The sequence below is a fragment of the Schistocerca americana genome, chromosome 1 (genome assembly GCF_021461395.2).
Source record: "Schistocerca americana isolate TAMUIC-IGC-003095 chromosome 1, iqSchAmer2.1, whole genome shotgun sequence".
NCBI lineage: Eukaryota > Metazoa > Arthropoda > Insecta > Orthoptera > Acrididae > Schistocerca > Schistocerca americana.
In genome coordinates, this window is record NC_060119.1 from 348,308,018 (window position 1) to 348,335,199 (window position 27,182).

Consider the following 27,182-nt stretch of genomic DNA (forward strand, 5'->3'; position numbering starts at 1 on the left):
AGTAAGCAGATGACTGGTGATGAATATTGAGCTCTGTAACCAGGTGTCCTTACGTGGGCACACTGCTGCAGGCATTTCTCAAAGAGGCAGCTAGTGGCGAGGGGCCTTGCTACCAGTGCATTTCAGCAGTAAAACCTAAGTGGAATGATGTACCCTGCAGCTCCACTATTCACTGTGTAAATTGACTTTGGCATGATTTTTTTATCATGAGATCTAGCCCAAGTAGACATCAGAGCTTATGTCCACATTAGGGAGAATTTCCACGGAAACCTGGAAGTTTCTACCCCCACCCCTCCCTCCCTGCCACTTGGTAACTCAACAAAGCCAAAGCAATCAACTAAACACTATCCCAGCTTATGCCAGTTACCTACAACATGGTGGGTTCAAATTAATGCTCCAAATGTGCTCTGTCATGCCACATATACCTGTGACTCCATATCCAATAAAAACTTGCTCAGTATTCCTCTTAACCAGTTAGACTAATGTCTACCACTCAAAAAATGTGTGTGAAATCTTATGGGACTTAACTGCTAAGGTCATCAGTCCCTAAGCTTACACACTACTTAACCTAAATTATCCTAAGAACAAACACACACACACCCATGCCTGAGGGAGAACTCGAACCTCCCCCGGGACCAGCCGCACAGTCCATGACTGCAGCACCTTCGACCGCTCGGAATGTCTGCCACCGATTCCACACAGTGGGTGCCCTGTGCTCTTATTTACAGGGAGTGATGCACAGTGATCACATAACCACATGTTCCATTTAATGTAGGGGTAAATTTTACCTTTATCTGCCTTCCTTACATCTGTGGGCGTTTTGAATTGAAGTGTCCCATTGTTTATAACTATGACATTTTGGATTCTTAGAGTACTGCTAAATGTGACCCAGATGGCCTCACCTGTAATTTATGCCTTCTGAACTGAAGACTGCTTTCCTCTCCCTCAGCTTTATCACCAAGTCAATCTCAGCCAAAGGTGCCACAGTCACTACCAATTCTTTCAAGGTTTGTAGGAACTCCACGTGCACTTCACACAACATTTCGGCTGGCATTTGCTGCAAAAATGCATCAGGCTTGCTCTACTTCCCGCAGAATTGCCATATGCCTGCTGTAATCATTGGTCAACTTAAACGTATTATTTTATTTTACACATCTAGTTCTGTAGGATCAAATTGAGGAGCAAATCTCCAAGGTCATGGAACATATCATATCAGTACATGTTTATGAACCAAAAAAATACAATCCATAAGTTTGTGTTAAGGCAATCAACAATATAAAACAGGAATCAGCTTAATTTTTCAAGGAACTCCTCGACAGAATCGAAGGAGTGACCCATGAGAAAACTCTTTAGTTTCAATTTGAAAGTGCATCTTTAAATTCTTGTGGTAGCTTATTGAAAACAGATGCAGCAATATACTGCATACCTTTTTGCACAGGAGTCAAGGAAGTGCGATCTAAATGATTTCTGCCCACTATTAACTGAGTGAAAGCTGCTAATTCTTGGGAATAAGCTGATGTTGTTAACAAGAAACGACAGTAAGGAATGTGTATATTGAGAGACCAATGCCAGAGTACCCAGACTAATGAACAGGGGTTGACAAGAGGTTCGTGAACATTCACCACTTATTGTCTGAACTGCCCATTTCTGATCCAAAAACGTCCTTTGTGAATAATGGGAAGAATTACCAAAATATGATATCATATTTCATAAGTGTATGAAAATAACCAAAGCAGACTACTTTTCATGTCAAACTATCACTTCCTTCATATACCATTTGAATAGTAAAAATGTCTGCATTAAGTCTTTGAACAAGATCCTGAACATAGGCTGCCCACAGCAGTTTACTATCTATCTGAACACCTAGAAATTTACACTGTTCAGTTTTACTAATCATATGCCCATTCTGTGAAATTAAAATGTTGAGTTTGTTGAGTTTTGTGTTAGAAAGTGTAAAAACTGAGTCTTACTATGATTTAGTGGTAATTTATTTTCTACGAGCCATGAACTTATGTCACGAACTGCACTGTTTGAAACGGTGCCAGTGTTGCACACAACATCCTTTACTACCAAGCTAGTGTCATCAGCTAACAGAGATATTTTAGAATCACATGTAATACTAGAGGGCATATCATTTATATGAATAAGGAACAGGAGTGGCCCCGGCACGATCCCTGGGACACCTTTTACATTTGACTGTGCACACTCAGACCCCACATCATAGCCATTCTTAACACTGTGAATAATGACCTTTTGTTGTCTATTGTTAAAGTAAGAGGTGAACCAATTGTGAGCTACTCCCCTTGTTCCATAATGCTTCAACTTCTGGAGCAATATCTTGTGATCAACACTATCAAACGCCTTAGTTAAATCAAAAAAGATGCCTAGCATTCAAAACCTTTTGTATAATCCATCCAGTACCTCATAGAGAGAGGATATAGCACTTTCAGTAGTTAAACTGCTTCTAAAACTGATAGCAAATTATCTGAAATAAAATGATCAATGATGCTTACATACACAGCCATTTCAGTAACTTTAGAAAACACTGTTGGGATAGAAATAGGTCTAAAATTGTATAAATTATCCCTTTCTCCCTTTTTATAGAGCAGCTTTACTACGGAGTACTTTTAATCATTCAGGAAAGTGACAATTCTTAATGGAAAAATTACAAATACAGGGCTACCACGAGCAGACAGTACTTTAATACTCTGCTAGGCACTCGCATCATATCCGTGAGAGTCCTTAGTTTTCAGTGACTTAATTATTGACTCAATTTCCCCCTTGTCAGTATCACAGAGGAGTATTTCAGACATCAATCTTAAAAAGACATTTTCCAATAGATTTATATGATTCCCTGTAGAAACTAAGTTTTTATTTAATTCACCAGCAATGCTCAGAGAGTGATTGTTAAATACTGTACATATATCTGACTTATCAGGAACAGAAATATTTTTACTATGACCTGACTTTATATCATCAACCTTGTGCTTCTGAGCAGACACTTCTGTCATAACTGACTATACGGTTTTAATTTTATCCTGTGAATTAGCTATTCTATTTGTATACCACGTACTCTTTGGCTTTTGTAGTAAAATTTCAAGCACCTTACAATACTGTTTGTAATGGACTACTTCTAACATCTTAGTATAATTCCCATTTTGTTCTGCATGATATTCTTATCCCACAGGCTGCCTTTTACTGCCAGTACCATGTTTATAACGTTTCAGTGGAAAGCAACTTTCAAAGAGCATGAGAAATGTGATGAGGAAAGCATTATATTTGTCATCTATGTCATTGGCACTATAAACATCCTGCCTCTCTTGTTCCTTAACAAGATTTAAAGTACTCTCTATTGCCATTGGAAGAGCTTTTCTAAATAAATTGCAATTATACATAACATTTGTTTGTGTACAAAAATCTTTTAGTGTTAAAATTGGTGCAGCATGATCTGAATGGCCATTCACCCATTTTACTAATAGAATGCCTTCATAGTAATGAAGAATGAATAAAAATCAACTCTCACACACAACTGCAGTCTCAGGCAACTGAAACCCTACTGCAAGCAGCAGCACCAGTGCGTAACGACAGTGTCATATGGGTGGGGTTAAGGAGGAGGCTGGGGAGGGGGGATAGTATGGTAGGAGGTGGGTGGACAGTGAAGTGCTGCAGGTTAGGAGGATGGCTGGGGAGAGATGGGGAGGGGGGGGGGATGTAGCAGAAAGGGAGGGAAATAAAAAGACTGGGTGAGGTCATGGAATAATGGCTGTGTAGTGCTGAAATGGGAACAGGGAAGGGGCTGGATGGGCGATGACATTGACTAACAAAGATTGAGGCCAGGAGGGTTATGGGAATATAGGATGTATTGCAGTGAAAGTTCCCACCTGCTCAATTCAGAAAAGCTGGTTTTGGTGGGAAGGATCCATATGGCACAGACTGTGAAGCAGTTATTGAAATGAGAGATATCGTGTTTGGCAGCGTGTTCAGCAACAGGGTGGTTCACTTGTTTCTTGGCCACAGTTTGTTGGTGGCCATTCATGCGGATAGACAACTTGTTGGTTGTCATTCCCACATAGAATGCAGCACAGTGGTTGCAGCATAGCTTGTAGATCAAATGACTGGTTTCACAGGTAGTCTTGCCTTTGATAGGATAGGTGATGTTCGTGACGGGACTGGAGTATGTGGTTTTGGGAGGATGTATGGGACAGGTCTTTCATCTAGGTCTATTACACAGGTATGAGCCATTAGCTGAGGAATTGGGAGCAGATGTTGCGTAAGGATGGATGAGTATATTGTATAGGTTTGGTATACAGCAGAATACCACTGTGGGAGGGGTGGGAAGAATAGTGGGCAGGACATTTCTCATTTCAGGGCACGACGAGAGGTAATCGAAACCCTGGCAAAGAATGTAATTCAGTTGCTCCTGTCCTGGGTGGTACTGAGATATGAGGGGAATGCTCCTCTGTGATTGGATGGTGGGGCTTTGAGAAGTGGTGGGAGACTGTAAAGATAAGGCAAAGGAGGTTTGTTTTTGTACATGGTTGGGAGGATAATGATGGTCAGTGAAGGCTTCAGTGAGACCCTCAGAAATATTGTCTATGGCTGTGCTACTGTTCCCCTGCACCCTGGTTGGAAAAAACACAGGGAGATCTTATGAATTAAGAGATCTTCCAACAACCTTTTTCTTGCACAATCACATACAAAATTAATATTGAAGTCACCACATATTTCCTATAAAGTGAGCCAAGAACCTCCTCTAGGTTGAGCAGAAATGCTCTCTGTTAGTGAACCTACAAACGCCAACAATTAGAAGTTTAGTTTCACTGTATTCAACTGCTCATGCACAACATTGAAATACCTGTTCAGTGCAATGCTGTGATACGTATGCAGACTCAAATTGAATACTCTTTGTTACATACATGGCCACTCCCCCCCCCGCCCGCACCCCACAAAGAACTCCTTGAAAAACAGCCATCTAATCTGTATCCTGGTACAGGAAGCCTCTGAATTGTAAAATTATTTAAGTGGTGCTCCAGTATACCAATAATGTCAGTGTCAACATCTATAAGCAGTTCACTAACTTTATCTGTAATACCTGTTATATTTTGATGAAGTATGCTAATTCCTTCACTACTTGAATACCTGACCTCCTTCGAAGGTGATTCCTTTGTTAGAGGTACTTCCTTTAAGCAGGGCTACCTATCAGCTTACCAAGTGAGGTGGCGCAGTGGTTGCAAGCTGGACTCGCATTCGGGAGGACGACGATTCAGTCCCGCGTCCAGCGATCCCAATTTAGGTTTTCCATGATTTCCCTAAATCGCTTCAGGCAAATGCCATGATGGTTCCTTTGACAGGGCACGGCTGACTTCCTTTCCTAATCCAATGAGACTGATGACCTTGCTGTTTGGTCCCTTCCCCCAAATCAATCCAATCCAATCCAACCTATCAGCTTTCTTCTTTCTTCAATCAAAAAAAGGTGCAGCCCTAATGCCAACTACTACAGGAATTTTTCCATGAGTGATCCCACCACCATCACTATACTGTCATCTATAAGCTTTGTTAGCCTCAGCTTTCCATACCTATTGAGGTAGACCACGCCTAGTGAAACTAGATCTATTGATATACTCAACTGGCACCACTGCAGTGTGAGCCACACCCCCCACCACCAGCGCCCTCTCCAGCCTCATGTTAACATGCCTAACAGCAGCATTAAGATGAGGCTGATCATGATGTTGAAAAAGTTGCATGAAATATGCGTTAGTGCCACCAGTTTGAGTAGCTATCTTTGCCAAGTCACCACCCACATCATAATCCCCATCCCTATCAAGACTATTCCCAGCTCCACCTACAATCACTACCTGATCCTCTGTCATAAAATTCCTACATAACTCCCTTATGTTAACAGACACCTGAGCCAACCCTGCACTAGACTTCACAATGCTGGTGACCTGGTAGTCACTCCCCATCACTTCCTGCTATTGCTGGCCCACACCTCTGCCATGTGTATTACCTAGTAGCAGAACCTTCTTCTTTCTGTTAGAATTTGCAAGTGACTTAGGCTTCCTAACTGCCTTGGACTGCTGCGTGTTTCCTACACCTATACCTACAAGAGGCTCCTCTCCACTCAACTCTGACAGTTGGTCAAATCTATTGGTTATAAGCAAAGTACAACCTGAATATCTCCTCTTCCTAGCTGCCTTCTTATGAGCTGCCAGTTCCTGTTCCGCAGCACCTTTCACCCTCCTCAGCCTTTCTAATTCCTCCTTTGCATCTTGTAACTGCATATGAGGGGCATAGAACTTAAGCTCCTGCTCCTCTGTTAACTTATTTCTGCTACAAGTTCAGCATTTCCAGGAGAAGATCTCACTATAATGCCCAATGGCTTCCCCACTGCATTTGACCCAATGAAAATACTTTCAACAAATCTCACACCGTAACCCACTACTCACAAACCTACAACATAGCGTACTTCTCACTCATGGTAAAATTTTAACAGTTACCGAAAAAACTATATGTCTGTGTTACTTAAGTTTGAATACAACAGTAGAACTATGTAAAGAACTAACAATAGTGACCTCGAATTTCGCTGTCTAATAAGAAAGCAACTACTTTTGTTATTACTACAAAACCACAAGCAATACTAATACCGCAAAAACTCCACACAATTTCTTATCTAAAACCAAAAAGTCAAACAACCACAGGAACATTCAACAAAATTAAACACAGCATATGAAAGTTTTACTGAAATATTTCACTACAAACAATAAGAAATGTCAGCTGAAAACTAACATACTAAATTTAATAAATGACTTCAGTGCACCAACAACTCTAAAAAAACACAGTGGGCAAAAGTTTCTGAAAGTTTATTAAACTGTTATTTCACCAGAAACAGCATGAGACACTGTTGGAAACTACTAAAGTTAATAACTGAATCACTGCGCACAAACAACTTTGTCAGGACTTAGCTTTAGAGCCACTACATCTGCAACTGCACACCATGAAATGTCCATGTACAATTAATATTGATGTTCCTCGTATGATCTAAAAATCTTTCTACTGATTCCCCTTGTTTTTGAACTATGCTATTTAACTGTTTGTGATAAATGTCTAGATGTATTTTTCTTTCTGTAACACTCTACTAACCCTACCCGTAAGTCCTCACAGGACTGAACATCTTGCACCTTCGAATGCTTTGGACAAATTAAAGTGGTGAGGTATGTGTGTAAACTCCCACTTCCTTAACGATGCGACTTACTTGAGATGGTCAGCCGACTTTCCTTGCTGGTTAGCATGCTGCTGTAACCTCCTATTCTCTTCATCTCCGAAGTATATTTGCTAGGAACAGGAATTTCTCAAGACTCTTTATACTTGTAAAAAAGCAGACATACGCAGTATCTTTTGCTTCACTTAACAATGTATTTTCAAATATCAAAACTTTTACAAATCTCATTCTCCACATAAACAAACACTGTCAAGTAAGTCTCCTCGCGTATCCAAAGGTTAGAAACAAAGTTCATTTACGCATAATAGAAAATTGGCTTAAAAACTAAGTCCATTCTCATCCTGAATCTGAATACACATCTTATCCTATCCAGGTCCAAGATGAGCATTAATTAATAATATCTCAACTGTTCTTTTTTTTCACTACAATAGTCAAAGTTATAAAACAGCACTGAATACATAAACACTCATTGTTCTTTCACTACAGCTTGCATGGCGTGACCAGCAAACACTTGTCGGTGCCGTTCGATTGCCGCGTCTACAGTCATCTCACAATAAACTTCAAACCTGCACACGCAGAGAGGTGATGCACAGCAAATGGGGTTCCTTTCTTCCTCTCACAACTAAAATGTTGGGTGTTCAAGATGGTGGAAGGCCGAGTGGTTCTAGAATTTACACAGAAATTCTTGAAGCACTGCAACCGTTTGCAGCCCATGCTAATTTTAAGCAAACCACTTGTAACAACTGCTTGTCATACCAGTTCCCTAAATTTGTGGCTGTATGCAGATTATCAAAGAAAATAAAAATATGTTCTCCAGATATTTGGGCAACCAGTAAAAAAATGTATATGTCGTGTGACTAGGGCCTCCCGTCGGGTAGACCGTTCGCCGGGTGCAAGTCTTTTGATTTGACGCCACTTCCGTGACTTGCACGTCAATGGGGATGAAATGATGATGATTAGGACAACACAACACCCAGTCCCTGAGTGGAGAAAATCTCCAACCCAGCCGGGAATTGAACTCGGGGCCCTTAGGATTGACATTCTACCGTGGTGACCAGTCAGCTACCGGGGGTGGACTGGGCAACTAATGAGTCAGTATTAGCGTGAAGGAGAGGTAGGGGTTAGTAGGAGTTGACCTTCCCTTCTTTCCTGCTTTAACCATTCTACTATCCTAAGTATCTCCACATTATGACCTCGAAACTGAGCTGCCTGATCCAGAAAATGCTGAATTGCTTTCTGGGTTGATAATTTTCCACTGAAAGACATTTTGCCCATCTACAACCCGAAGTGTGTGATGTACACTAGCAGAAAAGAAAGGAAGAGCAAAACCAACTGTACAGGTCCAATAAACTGCCTTTCTTGCCCTCCATTGATTCACCATTTCAGCCTGCAACATCTCTTCTTCTTACTTAAAATGTAAACAAGTTCTACATCTACATCTACATTGATACTCCGCAAGCCACCCAACGGTGTGTGGCGGAGGGCACTTTACGTGCCACTGTCATTACCTCCCTTTCCTGTTCCAGTCGCATATGGTTCGCGGGAAGAACGACTGTCTGAAAGCCTCCGTGCGCGCTCTAATCTCTCTAATTTTACATTCGTGATCTCCTCGGGAAGTATAAGTAGGGGGAAGCAATATATTCGATACCTCATCCAGAAACGCACCCTCTCGAAACCTGGCGAGCAAGCTACACCGCGATGCAGAGCGCCTCTCTTGCAGAGTCTGCCACTTGAGTTTATTAAACATCTCCGTAACGCTATCACGGTTACCAAATAACCCAGTGACGAAACGCGCCGCTCTTCTTTGGATCTTCTCTATCTCCTCCGTCAACCCGACCTGGTACGGATCCCACACTGATGAGCAATACTCAAGTATAGGTCGAACGAGTGTTTTGTAAGCCACCTCCTTTGTTGATGGACTACATTTTCTAAGCACTCTCCCAATGAATCTCAACCTGGTACCCGCCTTACCAACAATTAGTTTTATATGATCATTCCACTTCAAATCGTTCCGTACGCATACTCCCAGATATTTTACAGAAGTAACTGCTACCAGTGTTTGTTCCGCTATCATATAATCATACAATAAAGGATCCTTCTTTCTATGTATTCGCAATACATTACATTTGTCTATGTTAAGGGTCAGTTGCCACTCCCTGCACCAAGTGCCTATCCGCTGCAGATCTTCCTGTATTTCGCTACAATTTTCTAATGCAGCAACTTCTCTGTATACTACAGCATCATCCGCGAAAAGCCGCATGGAACTTCCGACACTATCTACTAAGTCATTTATATATATATTGTGAAAAGCAATGGTCCCATAACACTCCCCTGTGGCACGCCAGAGGTTACTTTAACGTCTGTAGACGTCTCTCCATTGATAACAACATGCTGTGTTCTGTTTGCTAAAAACTCTTCAATCCAGCCACACAGCTGGTCTGATATTCCGTAGGCTCTTACTTTGTTTATCAGGCGACAGTGCGGAACTGTATCGAACGCCTTACGGAAGTCAAGAAAAATAGCATCTACCTGGGAGCCTGTATCTAATATTTTCTGGGTCTCATGAACAAATAAAGCGAGTTGGGTCTCACACGATCGCTGTTTCCGGAATCCATGTTGATTCCTACATAGTAGATTCTGGGTTTCCAAAAGCGACATGATACTCGAGCAAAAAACATGTTCTAAAATTCTACAACAGATCGACGTCTGAGATATAGGTCTATAGTTTTGCGCATCTGCTCGACGACCCTTCTTGAAGACTGGGACTACCTGTGCTCTTTTCCAATCATTTGGAACCTTCCGTTCCTCTAGAGACTTGCGGTACACGGCTGTTAGAAGGGGGGCAAGTTCTTTCGCGTACTCTGTGTAGAATCGAATTGGTATCCTGTCAGGTCCAGTGGACTTTCCTCTATTGAGTGATTCCAGTTGCTTTTCTATTCCTTGGACACTTATTTCGATGTCAGCCATTTTTTCGTTTGTGCGAGGATTTAGAGAAGGAACTGCAGTGCGGTCTTCCTCTGTGAAACAGCTTTGGAAAAAGGTGTTTAGTATTTCAGCTTTACGCGTGTCATCCTCTGTTTCAATGCCATCATCATCCCGTAGTGTCTGGATATGCTGTTTCGAGCCACTTACTGATTTAACGTAAGACCAGAACTTCCTAGGATTTTCTATCAAGTCGGTACATAGAATTTTACTTTCGAATTCAATGAACGCTTCACGCATAGCCCTCTTTACGCTAACTTTGACATCGTTTAGCTTCTGTTTGTCTGAGAGGTTTTGGCTGCGTTTAAACTTGGAGTGGAGCTCTCTTTGCTTTCGCAGTAGTTTCCTAACATTGTTGTTGTACCACGGTGGGTTTTTCCCGTCCCTCACAGTTTTACTCGGCACGTACCTGTCTAAAACGCATTTTACGATTGCCTTGAACTTTTTCCATAAACACTCAACATTGTCAGTGTCGGAACAGAAATTTTCGTTTTGATCTGTTAGGTAGTCTGAAATCTGCCTTCTATTACTCTTGCTAAACAGATAAACCTTCCTCCCTTTTTTTATATTCCTATTAACTTCCATATTCAGGAATGCTGCAACGGCCTTATGATCACTGATTCCCTGTTCTGTACATACAGATTCGAAAAGTTCGGGTCTGTTTGTTATCAGTAGGTCCAATATGTTATCTCCACGAGTCGGTTCTCTGTTTAATTGCTCGAGGTAATTTTCGGATAGTGCACTCAGTATAATGTCACTCGATGCTCTGTCCCTACCACCCGTCCTAAACATCTGAGTGTCCCAGTCTATATCTGGTAAATTGAAATCTCCACCTAAGACTATAACATGCTGAGAAAATTTATGTGAAATGTATTCCAAATTTTCTCTCAGTTGTTCTGCCACTAATGCTGCTGAGTCGGGAGGTCGATAAAAGGAGCCAATTATTAACCTAGTTCGGTTGTCCAGCGCAACCTCCACCCATAATAATTCGCAGGAACTATCCACTTCTACTTCACTACAGGATAAACTACTACTAACAGCGATGAACACTCCACCACCGGTTGCATGCAATCTATCCTTTCTAAACACCGTCTGTACCTTTGTAAAAATTTCGGCAGAATTTATCTCTGGCTTAAGCCAGCTTTCTGTACCTATAACGATTTCAGCTTCGGTGCTTTCTATCAGCGCTTGAAGTTCCGGTACTTTACCAACGCAGCTTCGACAGTTGACAATTACAATACCGATTGCTGCTTGGTCCCCGCATGTCCTGACTTTGCCCCGCACCCGTTGAGGCTGTTGCCCTTTCTGTACTTGGATGGATGGATGGAGGGAGTGAGTGAGTGAGTGGCTGTTCTTGGAGGTGGGTGCAAAAATAGACAATGAAGGCAGCTAGATGTTGTCAAAATTCTTTATTGTTAACCATAAAAAACAGATGTAGGACAGCATGCCTGCAGTAAGCAGATGACAGGTGACGAACATTGAACCCCGTACCCAGACGTGCCTCTGTAGGTGTGTCATTGTAAATGTTTCTCGAAGAGAGACCTGGTAGTGAATGGCCTGGTGTTGCTGAATCAGGATAGAGTGACAGCATCCTGGGTTTGGGTGGCTGGAGCAAGGCTGGCTGCTGGCCAGTGTAGCAGAAGATGGTGGTGATGCTCAGGGTGATGAACCCCAGACTGATGGCTAGTGCCTGTTTCTTGCAGTGTTGGACCCCAGCAGCATGGAGCTGGGTGGATCGAAGTTTATACCTCGACTGCGAGGCAGTGATAGGATTCTGGCAGGTGGCCTTGCGGAGACAGTGACAGAATGAAGGCAACTTGATAGCAAGACCATCAGGCAGTAGTTGTTGGTTCATGACCGGGCTTGAAAAATTTCAGTGATTCTACAGAAGGGATCTACACATGGCAGGTGTTGATGCTTAGCCCAACAGTGCTGATGACCTCCTTGGCTGGTACGGGGGTATATATACAGCTGAAGTGGGTCTGTTAATGCAGAAGACAAATACTGCTGCATAAGTCAGTGCCATCGAAACATCCTTAATGATGGTCATTGCCTGGAGAACCAGGTAGCTATTGAGGACTCTGATAGGATGGTGAAATGCTTCATTGGGTGGCTGCAATTCACACCCTGCACACGGCACAGAGCTTGTGTCTTGGCCTGGGTTATTAAACAGTGAAGTTCTTTGTCAACCTGTAGAACTTCCTCTTGTGTCATATAGAAGACATTTGAAATTAAAACTGGTAGTATTTCTTGAATAAGTACATTGGCTTCTGTGTCTCACTTGCAAGTGATGGGTGGTATGAGAGTGTATTCACATAACCATATAGTGTGGACAGTTACATGAGTACCATCCTCAGAGGGTATATAGGACCTCTTAAGTATGTGTAGTCCGCCCTCGTGGTCTCGCGGTAGCGTTCTCGCTTCCTGAGCACGGGGTCCCGGGTTCGATTCCCGGTGGGGTCAGGGATTTTTCCTGCCTCGAGATGACTGGGTGTTGTTGTGTCGTCTTCATCATCATCATTCATCCCCATTACGGTTGGAGGAAGGCAACGGCAAACCACCTCCATTAGGACCTTGCCTAGTAAGGCGGTGCGGGTCTCCCGCATCGTTCCCCTACGCTCAGTAAAGAAGTATGGGACTTCATTTTTTTTTTCTTTTTTTTTTCAAGTATGTGTAAAGTGATATGGTAATAAATAATTGCTCTGTGAGGCCTTGTAAATATTTTGTCCCTCTTTCAGACTCTTGCTTGCAATAAATAGTTTTTCGGAAATAGAATATTGACAGATATAAGTAATATTAGATTATGAGAGGCCTGTGCACCTTCTGTACAGATTTAGTGGCATTGATATTGGCTGAAGTTAATCTGGCAGTAGATCCCTTTTTATTTAATGGACTGGTCATAACATACAGGAATTGTAGACTTTTATAACACCACATGTGTTTACTGTGATAGTTTACATCTGAAGGGCTCAACTTGTAGTTAAGATGTAAGAGAATCTGCTGAGAATAACAATGCAATCTTGAGACTCAACTTTGTTCCATACTTAAAACAAACACTGAGGGAAAAGTGATCAGAAGGATGGCAAAGTTGTAATCTAGGTTAAAGACAGCACCGTAGATGGGTACAAAAATAGGCCACTATAGTGGTATTCAACAAATAAATAGCCAGAAAAATGTTACAACTTTTTGAGACTGAAATTTAATCATGATTGCAATAAGAAGCATTTTATCAGAATAGGCATGGTGATACACCAAACTGCCTTCAGTGAAGAAGAAGAAGAAGAAGAAGAAGAAGAAGAAGGAGGAGGAGGATGATGGTGACATCATTTAAGTAACATTGGAACTGATATATGATGGAGTATTATTGCTGTGTTGTTGATGTGGTCTTCAGTCCAGAGATTGGTTTGATGCAGCTCTCCATGCTACTCTAACCTGTGCAAGTGTCTTCATCTCCCAGTACTTATTGCAACCTACATCCTTCTGAATCTGTTTAATGCATTCATCTCTTGGTCTCCCTCTACGATTTTTACCCTCCACACTGCCCTCCAATACTAAATTGGTGATCCCTTGATGCCTCAGAATATGGCCTACCAACTGATCCCTTCTTCTAGTCAAGTTGTGCTACAAATTTCTCTTCTCCCCAATTCTATTCAATATCTCCTCATAAGTTATGTGATCTACCCATCTAATCATCAGCATTCTTCTGTAGCACCACATTTCGAAAGCTTCTATTCTCTTTTTGTCTAAACTATTTATTGTTCATGTTTCACTTCCATACATGGCGACACTCCTTACAAATACTTTCAGAAATGACTTCCTGACACTAACATCTATACTCGATGTTAACAAATTTCTCTTTTTCAGACAAGCTTTCCTTGCCATTGCCAGTCTACATTTTATATCCTCTCTACTTCGACTATCATCAGTTATTTTGCTCCCCAAATAGCAAAACTCATTTACTACTTTAAGTGTCGCATTTCCTAATCTAATTCCCTCAGCATCACCCAATTTAATTCAACTACATTCCATTAAAATACATTATATTGTTACTGAAAACTAAAACTAAATAATGTGTGGCACATACATCCACATTGGCAACAAGAGTGTAAACAATGGAGGTCTGTATGAAGAAATATCACATAAGTTGTAGATTAAAGGAAGTAATTTCAATAAGTAAAAACATTTTGAATCATTTTGGGCAGTTTGGTTGTACCTCTTTGTTGGAACCTATTGTCAACCTGTATGACAGAGCTATCAACAGTGAAAGTGAAATAAGCAATTATGTTAATTACACTGATTAGTGCTGTGAGTTTTGTGCTGGCTTCAGAAATAAAAAGTTTGGCAAGACTGTGTGAAGTACACAGGTTACTGTCTTCATGGTCACTCCAAATAACTGAGATACTGAAACTGATGGTTGACGGTTGTTGTGTCCTAGATCCTTGGTAAATCATTTGAGTATAATTCAGAAAATGAGCATAAATCCATTGTTTGTAACCAGTGCACTCCAATGAGGTGAGTCATAATTGACTTTGTTTATATTCTGCTCATGTTCCTTGCAACAACAATTGGTGCTATATAATCTACTGCATGTCTAAAGAATTTCCTCACCAATTACCATATTTAAGATAATGTAAAACGGGAGAAAGAAACATTTTTATGCATTGACCAAAGACATTTCAAGATCGCCATCTAAAAAACCTACCTGTATCAGCTTCTACACAACATGTATTTCTGTACTTGTGGTATTTATTTTAGGTTAAGGTTTGGGTTGTATTCTGTAGTAGCGTTATTTTATAGTCAAGTGAATTGATCTTTTGTACATGCTATTAATTAATTATATGTACTCTTGTATCTTAAGTGGAGTGAAGTTGATTTCAAGAACTATTAATCATTTTCCTCATTTCATTCTCAGAAGAGATGGCGATAAAGGAAAGGGATCTACACCTACAGATAGCCCATCAAATACTCCAAAAAAAGTTTTAGCTAAGCTCAACAGTTTAAAAGTTGGGCCATTTAAAAGCAACTCACAGTCTGAGGTATGATTGTTGAACTTTGCAATGTCTGTTTCATTGTTTTTAGTGTAATGAACTCATAGTTTTATATATCTCATCAGGCAAGCTTTAGTGCTGATGATGGATGTCCAATACCTGAACCAGTGGATGGAGATATTCCAAAATGTGATTCCACCTACTCCATTGATATTCCTAATTCAGTAACCATGTGGGAGGCTGACCCACGACCAGAAAATGCAGCAGATGTAAGTCACACCTCATTGTAAAATCTGCATGTAGTACTAAGTATTTTTTTACATTTTACTGTATTACTGGGTTCTGCAGTAATTGTTTAGTAGGGCATTCCATTCATAAATGAAGTATGAGAAGTATTAAAGTTCCATAGTTTATTTTTTCATTGCTGTTCAACTTACATGGTCTTGCAATTTACAAGGTCTATTTTGTTTTCCAAACTATTGCTTTAAATTACGTTAATGAAGAGGGGGGAAATTAAGGTCTAACCTACAAATTCATGATGAACACATGTAATTCTGTGAATAAAAATACCTATGTAGTAATTGAAAGAAGATTTAAGTGTAAGAATAAGAAATTAGCCAGTAGAAATATGTTTCAATAATCAAGGAAAGGTAAACAAAAATGGAAATAGGGACCAACTTTGAAATTTCATCAACTTTGAAATTTTATCGTTTGTCTTCAAATCGATGTGCAGAAATGGCACTGTTTTTATCAGTTGATGATGATTGATGGGGGTGATGATACTGAGTTGATTAATATTAATCAGGAAGCTGAAGAAAGATTTTCCTGTTTTTTCTTAAATTTTTTATTTTATTCAGTTATTTTTTTAGATGATTAAGTTAAGAAATGGAAAATTTGAGCATGCAGAGCTATGAAGCTAACACATTTTCTCTTTACTGACAATAAAACCCTGAAAACTCCTAAATGTGTTGTGACCTACTCAGCACATATCAAGCCAGAAATTTTATTAGATCAAAATTGTGTTTGAATATGTTATCCTTCAATCTTTTCAGCTTTTGTTCAGTCCGAAGTTTTATAGATAGCTTTCGAGCAGACTGCAGTGTGATTAACAACTAGTCTTCATCTTTTTTGCCTCCTACATCATATATAGACTTTATATCACAGAAAAAGTAAATATCGAGCACATAATGTTACACACAATTGCAGTAGAATGTTGGAACAAATTTACTAACTTTAAAGTTACAAGAAGTATGAGATTACAGTGTAAAAAAGATGAAATAAAATTTAATAAAACAGTGGCTATGTTTTCATTTTTGCTGGTAATAAAACATGGAGAAAAACAACAAGTTAGAAAAGTAGAATCCTAGAAATGAAATACTGAGTTAAGGAATGTATGAGCCTAGACTGCATAAAATATTGCAAAGTCTGAAACAGAAGGCAAACCTGTGTTATGGTTGATAATAGTGTAAATTGTAGCAAATAATGGTCTCAACTCACTATGTGATTGGAGGACTATTGTATGAGATAATGCCTGAGCAGCAACCAAATGGAAGAAAAAGTGTGTGACAACCAAGGGAAAGGTGGCAATGAATTAGTAGTTCATAATCAGCAAACGTAACCCATCTCTTGTTGCCGCTGTGTGTGTGTGTGTGTGTGTGTGTGTGTGTGTGTGAGGGCATGCACGTGCATGGCAAAAAGCCCCCACCCCTTTCCCCCTCCCCCTATGACCTCCTGAATGCCTGAATGAGTGGCACCTATGTATGTAGAGGGGCATTGAGTGTGTGTCTGTCAGTCATAAAGGTTGCTTGAGTTACTGCTCATCTCCTGTTACAGTCCGAACACACTCTTCATGAGTGTAGTTTGTTATATTGGGACACTGCAGCTCCATGGGATGTAATGATACTACAGTGATGTGTCTGAAAGGATAGAGTGAAGGCAACTAGACAAGGAGTGACTTGCTTCTAAAATACAGTGTGTGACCTCACCACAAACTATCAGTCAACTCGTCTAACTGGTGGCACAATGTAGGAGCATTGTCTAAGGTGGGTCATTGCCTGGTTCCTGCAGGTGACCATAACATGCTGTACTTATGAATTTGTGCATATCATCCTATGCTTGGGATTCAAACAATGGAAAATCCAGGATGGAATGTAACAATATGAGAGAAGCAAAGTTGCTACTCGCCATATAGCGGAGATGCTGAGCGACGATAGGCACAATAAAAAGATTCACACAATCATAGCTTTCGGTCATTAAGGCCTTTGTCAGCTGCAGACACACACACACACACACACACACACACACCAACACCAACACACACACACACAGTCACGCAAGTGCAACTTGCACACAAATCTGCAGTCTCAGAGAGCTGGGGATTCATTGGATACAAACAAAATATCTTCAGCTGTAGCCAGCACATGAATACAGAAAGTTAACTGTGGACCAGGAGCAGACTATGAAATTTACTTCAGTTTGGATAATAATGTTGGATGAGAGCATTTAAAATGTTACATAGATGAATACAGTATTCCAAAATTCATTAGATGGAGCCATCCCAACTCCTGGCATTGATTTAGGTTGACATTGGATACTTCTGTCACCCAGTTAGTTCATTTTGTATTCTCAGTACCGGTCACTCCATTTACAGAGCTGTAGAGCAGAATGTGTAATCTTTTTTGGTAGCTTTTCTGAACTACATGACAACAGCTCAGCCACATTCCAGACTTGTGACTTGCATTTGAGGTTCCTCTTCTCACTTCGCCAGCCCATTCACTAGATGTATTGCTTTGGTGTTTTGTTGGTTCTCAACCCCGTTTTTGATTTTCATCTCAAACTAATGTAACTCAATTGCAAGCTTGGATAGACACTTTCTGGAATGAAATTCCCAGCATGCTTTCAAAGCCTATGTGAGTTGAAGACATATTTTTACCACAGTTTTGCAGTTTTCACAAACAATAGAGCATATGAACACGTGAAATAACTGTATTAATTCATAAATCAAATGAGGCTTTTGGTATGATATTCATACAAGTCATAATGTGCAAATTTTCCACGTGCCTATAGCAGTTGTTTTTGTTGTTGTTGTTGTTGTTGTTGTTGGTAGTGGTAGTAGTACTATTGTTATTACTAGTGCTATTGATATTATTAATTTTCTTTCTTTTTTGACAGTACTACCAGTTCACTTTGTTTGCCATGTCCTTGAATGAAATGGAAGAAGGAATGAGGGAGAAACTCTGTCCCACTGATTGCAGGTAAGAGAATGGTATCATTCATGATCTTTCATTCAAGTAGATATTTTTCTCACCTAATGATCCATTAATAATGTATTGACACTATTTCATAAACACTATGATAGAAATGGCACTAAACAGTGAGGTGGACTCTAAAACTGAGAGCAGCATTATACTAACACTGATATTTAGTTGCTACAGCATTTGGTTTGAACTATATGTGAAGCATTCGCAGAAACCACTTGCATCGAATGTACGTGACATGTCTGTACATATAATTAGTGATAGTGTGTACGTCCGATGTTCATTGTAAATACACTACAGAATGTAATATGAGAGTAACACAGAGTCCAGTGCAAAATTTCTCAGTTCAATAATACGCAACTTTTTTTTAAAAAAATTGCCATGTATTTATTAATGAAACATGTTTTCCCACATCTGAGCATGCTTTTCATTGTACATGCTTATAGAGGTTTGAAAGTACAGATTGTTTTAAAAATGTTTATATAGTCAACAGAATGATTGATAATGTGATACTGTATTAATGGTGTGAACTATATGTGAAGCTTTCGCAGAAACCACTTGCATCTAATGTATGTGACATGTCTGTACATATAATTAGTGATAGTGTGTACGTCCGATGTTCATTGTAAATACACTACAGAATGTAATATGAGAGTAACATAGAGTCCAGTCCAAAATTTCTCAGTTCAATAATACGCAACTTTTTTTAAAAAAATTGCCATGTATTTATTACTGAAACATGTTTTCCCACATCTGAGCATGCTTTTCATTGTACATGCTTATAGAGGTTTGAAAGTACAGATTGTTTTAAAAATGTTTATATAGTCAACAGAATGATTGATAATGTGATACTGTAGTAATGAGAGATACATATGCTTTTGTGTATTTGCTTAAATTTATGGTTAAAAGTGATAGTAGTTTAAATAACAATAAAGTACCTAAAATAATAAACCTGTGCAGTGGATCAATTTACTCCAACCACAACAGATTCTTCTTGCACAGGAAGACAAAATTTGGTGGCAATTTTGGAAGACTATATGGTTAGCACACTACTGCCATTCATAAGTGTCACATTTAAAAATCATGTAGGTTCTTGTTTGGAATACCTTACAGTATGGATAAAACAGGGATGGTCAGTGAAAATTAAACTTTAGATCTCCACATCAGTAACTAGTCTCACCAGTGACTAAATCATTTATAATTAAAGTAATATCCAAAATGAATGTACAGTCAAATAAGTATGTCATTTACCAGAGAAAATTGAGGAAAAAACCACAAATGCTAATTTTTAGAACCATAGTTCCTTCATCTGTACGAAAGACAGGAAAGAGTTGAAGGAAAATGAATTGTGTTCCAAATAGAAAATAAAATATTTATTGCAAGTTATAAAAAAATTGCTAATTGTCTACTGAAATTATATACACTTACACCCATGAACAATGGACCTTGCCATGTTGGGTTGCCTTGTGTGCCTCAATGATACAGATAGCCATACCTTATGTGCAACCTCAGTAAAGGGGTATCCATTGAGAGACCAGACAAATATGTGATTCTTGAAGATGGGCAGCAGCCTTTTCAGTAGTTGCAGAGGACAGGGTCTTCACTGATCTGGCCTTGTAACATCAGCCAAAATGGCCTTGCTGTGGTGCTACTGTGAATGACTGAAAGCAGGGGAAAACCACAGCAACAGCATGCAGCTCTACTGTATGGTTAAATGGTGATGACATTCTCTTGGGTAAAAAATTCTGGAGGTAAAATAGTCCCCCATTTGGATCTCTGGGCAGGGACTACAGGAGGATGTCATTGTTAGTAGACTATGAACTGTAGCATGAAATGTTAGATTTCTTAATTGGATAGGTAATTTAGAAAAGCTCAAAGGGGAAATGGATATATTGAAGTTAGATATGGTGGGAATTTGTGAAGTTTGGTGACAGGAGGAAAAGAACTTCTGGTCAGGTGAGTACAGGTACGGAGTATGGAGTGGGGGGAAGAAATGAAAGAGGAAGCAGCCTGGTAAAACTTTGTTCAGAGCGTAATTTAATCATTGTTAATATTGGTATAAGAATCATGAAAGAAGGCTGTAGATGTGGAAGAGGTCTGGGGACACTGGAAGGTTTCAGATTGATCATATAATGGTAATACAGGGATGTTGTAACCAACTGTAAGATGTTCAGGGGCAGGTGTGGACTCTAACCACAATTTATTGTTTATGAAATATAGATTAAAACTGAAGAAATTGCAAAAAGTTATGAAATTATGGAGATGGGACCTGGATAAGTTGAAAGAACAAGAGGTCACTGAGAATTTCATAGGAATCATTAGGCAAGGAGTGAATCAAAGAGGGGAAAGGAATACAACAGTAGATGAATGGGTTGCTGTGAGAGGTGAAAAATGAAGGCAGCAGAGGATTAAGTAAGTTAAAAGACAAGACCTATTAGAAATCCTTGGATATCACAGGAGGTACTATATTTAATTGATGGAAGAAGAAAATATAAAAGTGCAGCAAGTGGAGCAGGCTAAAGAGAATGAAAATATCTAAAAAGTGATGATGATGATGATTATTAGTGTTTTAGGGCGCACAACAGCGAGGTTATCAGCACCCGCTAAAATGTGAGATTAACAGGAAGTGCACAGTGGTTAAGCAGGAATAGGTGGAGGACAAATGTAATATAAGATACCATATGTAGGAGAATTAAAGAGGCCTTTGGAGGAAAGATAACCAGCTGCTCAAATATCAAGAGCTTGATGGAAAACAAGTACCAAGTAAAGAAGGGTAAGCTGAAAGGTGGCAGGAATGTAGAGATGGGCTATGCAAACGGAATGAACTTGAAGGTAATATTGTAGAAAAGGAAGAGTACACAGATGAGTATGAAATGGGAAATATGATACTGTGAGAAGAATTTGACAGGGCTCTGAAAGACCTAAGCCGGGGTCTGATGTCTCATCGACATTGAGTTCATTTGAATCAGAGTACAAGCTTGGGTTGTTTTTAGGATGAGGACAGAAATTGTGTGTGCCATTTCAAAGGAACCATCCCAGTGTTTTCTCGGACCATGTAGGGAAATCATGGAAGACCTGAATCTGGATGATCAGATGTGGATTTGAATGTTCATCTTACTGAATGTTTGTCCAGTGTGCTAACAGTTTTGCAAAGTCACTTGGAACTGAGCAGGAAAGTTACATTAGCAGATGAATCAATTGAACATATAGCGCACACTGTCCTTCATTTACAGAAACAGTGAGCTGGTGTATAAGTACATGATGAAAGGCCCCCAGGAGGCTGTAAAATTAAGATTTATATTAATAAATAAAAAAAAATTAAAAAAAAAATTAAAAAAAATTGAAACACCGTGCAACCAGAGGGTTGGCAAAGACATTAATTGTGAATGCACAGTAAGGTGCAGACAAATGAAAACATTTTCTCATTCAATTGGTTGTACAGTTTTTTGTTTTAGACAGACACAGTCTAACTCTCTCAGATGTAGAAGGACGATGAGGATGTGCAATTTTAGAGATGAAGTATTGCGATCTCGATTGAATTATACATTTGAATGAATAATACAATGTTAAAGAACCATATCAAGCATTTTTGTTATTGAAGTAAGTGAAGAGGAAAATTACAGGAAGAGGATTTTTGTGATTATGTCAAGCACCGTTGTCCCCGGAGTCCTCCGCCGCCTGCAGCTTCAACAAAAATGTAAGGAAGTCTGATGCCCAAAAGAATACCAATAAGCACAGAACATTTTAACAACGCAATCATATATAATTTAATTCCTTTAAATTTTTTTTTTATTACACTGGGCAGACATAACTGGTTAGCAGAATCAGTATATCTGTAACTGTGTGTTACACATGGATTCTTGGGAAGAGATACTGTTTTATAAATATATTTGTGCTTTATTTGAGAAAGGGGAGAAATCCAGACATATTTTTTACTTGACTACAATATACTAGATACAGTTATGATCTATAGAATCAAAAGGATTGTAAACTAAAGGGCCCTTCTAAAAGTGCAGCTTTTTCTAATCATGTGGTATATTCTTGTTTGTGCACATTGTTGAGTATCATTTCCATTCCTGTAAATATTTTGATTGTTGCTTTGGTCTAAATTTCTCACATTTCTTCATTGTGTGTCTAACCATGGAGCTGTTTACTGTTGTGCAGTGGATGCTAATAGTTTAAATATTATATGAGAACAGGAAAGTCATGCAGGAACTGTGAGATGTCTTCATATGATTCTAGGGTGCAATGCAGCAACTGTGAGATGACTTCATATGATTCTAGGATGCAATGGAACACCAAATGAATCAAAAACTTGCAGACTTATTGTAAAGTTCGATGAAACAAGTTCAAGAGTGAACATTAAGAATTCTGGATACCCTCATTCTGGCCAATCTGTGCTTGCAGTGGTTCGTGAAAGTGTGGCTATTAGTGAAGTCGATTCTTCACCTTTCTCAAAAACTGGGTGTAGGATTTTTTTCAGCATATTATACTTACCACTGTGATATTCATTACTACTCTTACATAATGTAATTAACACAGCAGCTGAAAGAAGCTGATGATGAGGAAAGGTAGCATTTTATTGACTGGTTCCTGAGAAGACAGCAAGAATATGGTGGTTTTGCAAGGAACATGATCTTTAGAGACGGAGTAACACTTCCAATTGAATGGCTTTGTGGAGGGGTGGGGTGGGGGGTGGGGGGGGGGGAACTGGTGTATCTGAGAATAAAAAAAAAATCCTAGTTTATTGAAGACTTGTGAATTCATCCACGGCATGCGATGGTTTGATGTGTTTGCTGTGTAGGTGTTATAATCAGCCCATATTTTCTTGAAGGTGTGACAGGACAAGTTGTGTCAGTTAATGGAACTTGATACTGTGTATTGATAAGAAGTTTTTGTGCCTTCATTTCAGTGGAATGAATGTTCAAATGTTGTGGTTTCAGCAGGATTGAGCCACCTGTTCACATTTCCCACAAAACAATTGAGTTGCTCTGTGAATGGTTTCAGATCACCTCATGTACCATCAATGGCCACTAAAGCCACGTGACTTACCCCTTACTATTTTTGTCTGTTTGGGAGTTATCTTAAATCGTTGGTGTAAGTCAATACACCATGAAAAATCTACGAGTTACAGGAGGAAATTTGGCATGTTGTTAGCGAAATGCAAGTGGAGTCTGGCATGCTAGTTCAGTAGAGGAGGTCATATGTCAAACATCGTTTTCCTTACCTGATATGGGAAGGTGTGTATACATTTTGGTAATTTGTTTTGAAACAATAAAATTCATAATTTGATAGATAAAAACAGGAGCACTTGTAGAAGGGCTCTATGTGTCTATATTTATATATTGCAATCTCTTTAATGTGTAATGTGAAGTTAACAGAAAAAGAGGAGCTGAGAAGGTATGAGAAAGTACCAGTCCAAATGAAAAATACCTGACATCTGCTTCCTCCTGCTCTCTATCTCTCCATCTCCACCTTCCCCATCTCTGTGTCTATTTCCTCCCACTTCCTCCCTCTCTCAATGTTCATTTCCTCCCCCTCTCCTCTTCTCTTTGACCTTGAGCCTCGTTTATTGTAATAACAAACAAAACCTTGATTGGGAGCTGAAGTCATGTAAAATGACTAACTATATCTGTTGGGATGATTTAGGGTGACCAAACATCCAGTTTTTAACAGGACTGATCCTTTTTTTGTTGTGTGTCCAGTTGTCCCAAGAAGCCTTTAATGAGATACCAAATGTCCCATTTTTCTGTAGACCTTAACTTTAACTTTTTCATTTAGTTCTCTGTTTTTTTGTTTTAAATGTCAATTTTGTCACATATGTTTTTGACATTTTCTTACTGAGAGCCAGGTGCAACTTGAATGTTGAAGAGAATGCAGATGCTAGCTGCAACATTTCAGGTGTTAAGTTTTCTTGGCTCCTGGCCCGTAACAAGAGCAGAGTGGGAAAGTACTCATTGACAGTAGAGTTATGGAGAAAAGACTTTCCTCTGCCTTGCTCAGTGATGACAACTCTGGTGTGAGCTTCGTAATGGTCATTTTTCTGTGTAGAAATGACATATGGAAATAATGAAGTGTTGTGAAAGCTCATTATTAGGACATTAATGTTCAAATGTTGTGGTCATCTGTATTAACAAATATGAATTAGCTACAAATCATTAGATCTTATGGACTGGCAGCAGCTGCAGATTGCTTAGTGTTCATATTTGTACTGAAAGTACAATAAAAAGTAGTGAACAGCTTTTAACAATGAGGGCACAGTGAGCTTCTGCGAGTGAGTTCTATTGTTTACTTTCACTTTGTTCAAGACACATATGCATGTTAATATGGGGAAAAGAAAATGTACTTTCTCCGAAACTCTTAAAGGTAGGGTTTGAACACTATTAGGGATTGCTGCTTAACATAAAGATTACACACTGAGTTGCAGACAGGGTATAACAAAAAAACTGCTACACATTTAGCTTCTGGCCAAAGCCATCTTCAGAAAAGAAAATGCACATCCATTCATACAAGCAAGCACACCTCACAAACACGTGACTTCCATCTCGGACAGCTCAGACCGGAGTGCATCTGTCATGTAAAATGAAATTATTAGTATGGAGTGGTGGAGTGGGGCGGGGAATGGGGAGGGATAGCAAGGTATGGGTGAGGGGAGAGAAGAGTGCTCTCAGGTGGAGTGTACAAGGACTTTTCAAGACTGCTGGCAGTGCAGTTGGCTGCAAGGTGTGAAAGGGAGAGGGGGGGGGGGGGGGGGGAGGAGGTAGTGGAAAAGAACAGAAACAGCAGCCTTCTCATGTCATCATCTAGTCACCACACACTTTGCCTGGCAGTGCTCTTCTCTCCTTCTACCCAAACCCTGCTGTCCTTTCCGCTTTCCTGGCCCACTCGAGATTACTGATTTCATTCGATGTGGCAGTTGCGTGTGAGATGTGCTTGCTTATATGAATATGTGTGTGTTTTCTTTTCTGAAGAAGGCTTTGGCCGAAAGCTAAATGTGTAACAGTCATTTCGTTGTACCTGTCTGCAACTCAGTGTTTCATCTTTATAGAGAGTAGCAATCTATCCTTTTCCTAATATTATTGATATTCCAACCTGGAGTTTCCATTGCTTAAAGTAGAGTTTCCTTTCTTGAAGCAAAACACAACATCTATGAATGTAGTATGTACTTTGTCATTCAGTTTTCACCATTCAACGTGGACATGCCAGTATAACACAACACATTAACAAGAAGAAGCACATGTTGGCAATTTCCTTGAGAACTTTCAGTAGTATAATGTCCTTCGTAAGTATCAATCAACTACAAACTGAGCAAAATAAACACATTAATGCTGAAGAAGGGCTGTTTGTGTTTCATTCATTCCATTCAATGTGCTGCACAGCTCTTGTCATCAGAACATTTTGAGAAGAAAGTCACTGGTTGCAGGACAAAGTGCGAGTCAATTGTAGTGAATGTTTTATTGCCATATGCAATACAGGAAGTGCAATCAGAACTTAGAGATGCTAATTATGTGTCTGTGGTAGCTGATGCATGAAATCATGAAAGCTTAAAATTAGCCCCAATTGTATTTAGGTATTTCATTCCTTCCAAAGCTATTCAGTACAAAATAAACGTTGGTGGAGAAACAGAAGAATCATTAGCTAGTTTTGTCCTAGGCATCTTACGAAAGCATAATTTAGTTGACAACATCATTGCGTTTCGTGCAGATAACTGCAACACTAATTTTGGTGCGTACAAGAGGGCTGGGACAATCAATGTTTATTCAGAATAGTGTGCTCTGCATGAGCATTCAAGGCATTGGTTGTGAAACCCATGTGGTACACAGTGGTGTACAGACAAGTGCAGCCATTCCTCCTATTGATATACAGGGTGTCCAGAAAAGGGCTCCCTGATTTCAAAATTAAATATATCGAAAACAAAGATCAGTAGAGGAATGCAGTAAACGGTATGTTTATTGTGAAAGCTGTAAGAAGTTTATACAGCAGTTTGAAATAATAGTTACAAAAGCTGCTAACAAATGGCGCTGTATGCTGTACAGCTCATATCAGCATACATAAGTGAAATAATTGTATGAAAGCAATCTTTGCAAACAATCACTTCACAATGTTTTAAAAATGTTCACCATTGGCACTACAGAGGTGGCGCAAATGAAGAATGAAATTCGCCATCACATTTCGTAGTGTCTCAACCGAAATGGATTCACATGCCACAGAGATCGCCAATTCAAGCTCGTCCAGCGTGGCGGGATGCTTCGGGTAGACCTTGTCTTTCACTGTATCCCACAAAAAAAGTCACAGGGAGTCAAATCCGGCGAATATGGAGGCCAATCCATGCCTGCACCAGTAAATTTGGGATATTCCAAAGTAATGACTCGATTCCTGAAGTATTCCTCAAGAAAGCGAAACACTTGTTCGGTCCGATGTGGTCGGGCTCCATCTTGCATAAACCATTCAGTACCTGGTCGATCCTCTAACGCTTGCTGTGTGGTGACAAATTGTTCCAAAATTGCAACGTAACGTGCACCAGTGACCGTTTCTCGAATGTAAAAAGGGCCAATAATGCCTCTGCTGCATACTGCAGCCCACACAGTAACTTTAGGAGAATACAGGGATTTCACTTCACACCAATATGGCTTTTCGGAACCCCAAAATCGCCAGTTCTGCTTATTCACGTATCCATTCAGGTGGGAGTGTGCTTCATCTGTAAACCAGATGCAGCCAACATCAAATCCTTCACTA

The 27,182-nt window shown here is 39.7% G+C and overlaps 1 protein-coding gene across 1 annotated transcript in view; it reads left to right on the forward strand.

The window, feature by feature from the left end:
- Positions 1-27,182, forward strand: part of LOC124599517 (oxysterol-binding protein-related protein 2) — a 218,254-nt gene that overhangs the window by 173,092 nt on the left and 17,980 nt on the right. Inside the window, exons 9-11 of the mRNA XM_047136084.1 lie at positions 15,114-15,237; positions 15,315-15,458; positions 18,361-18,443. Of these exons, the coding sequence (XP_046992040.1) occupies positions 15,114-15,237; positions 15,315-15,458; positions 18,361-18,443 (351 nt within the window). The remainder of the gene's footprint in view (positions 1-15,113; positions 15,238-15,314; positions 15,459-18,360; positions 18,444-27,182) is intronic.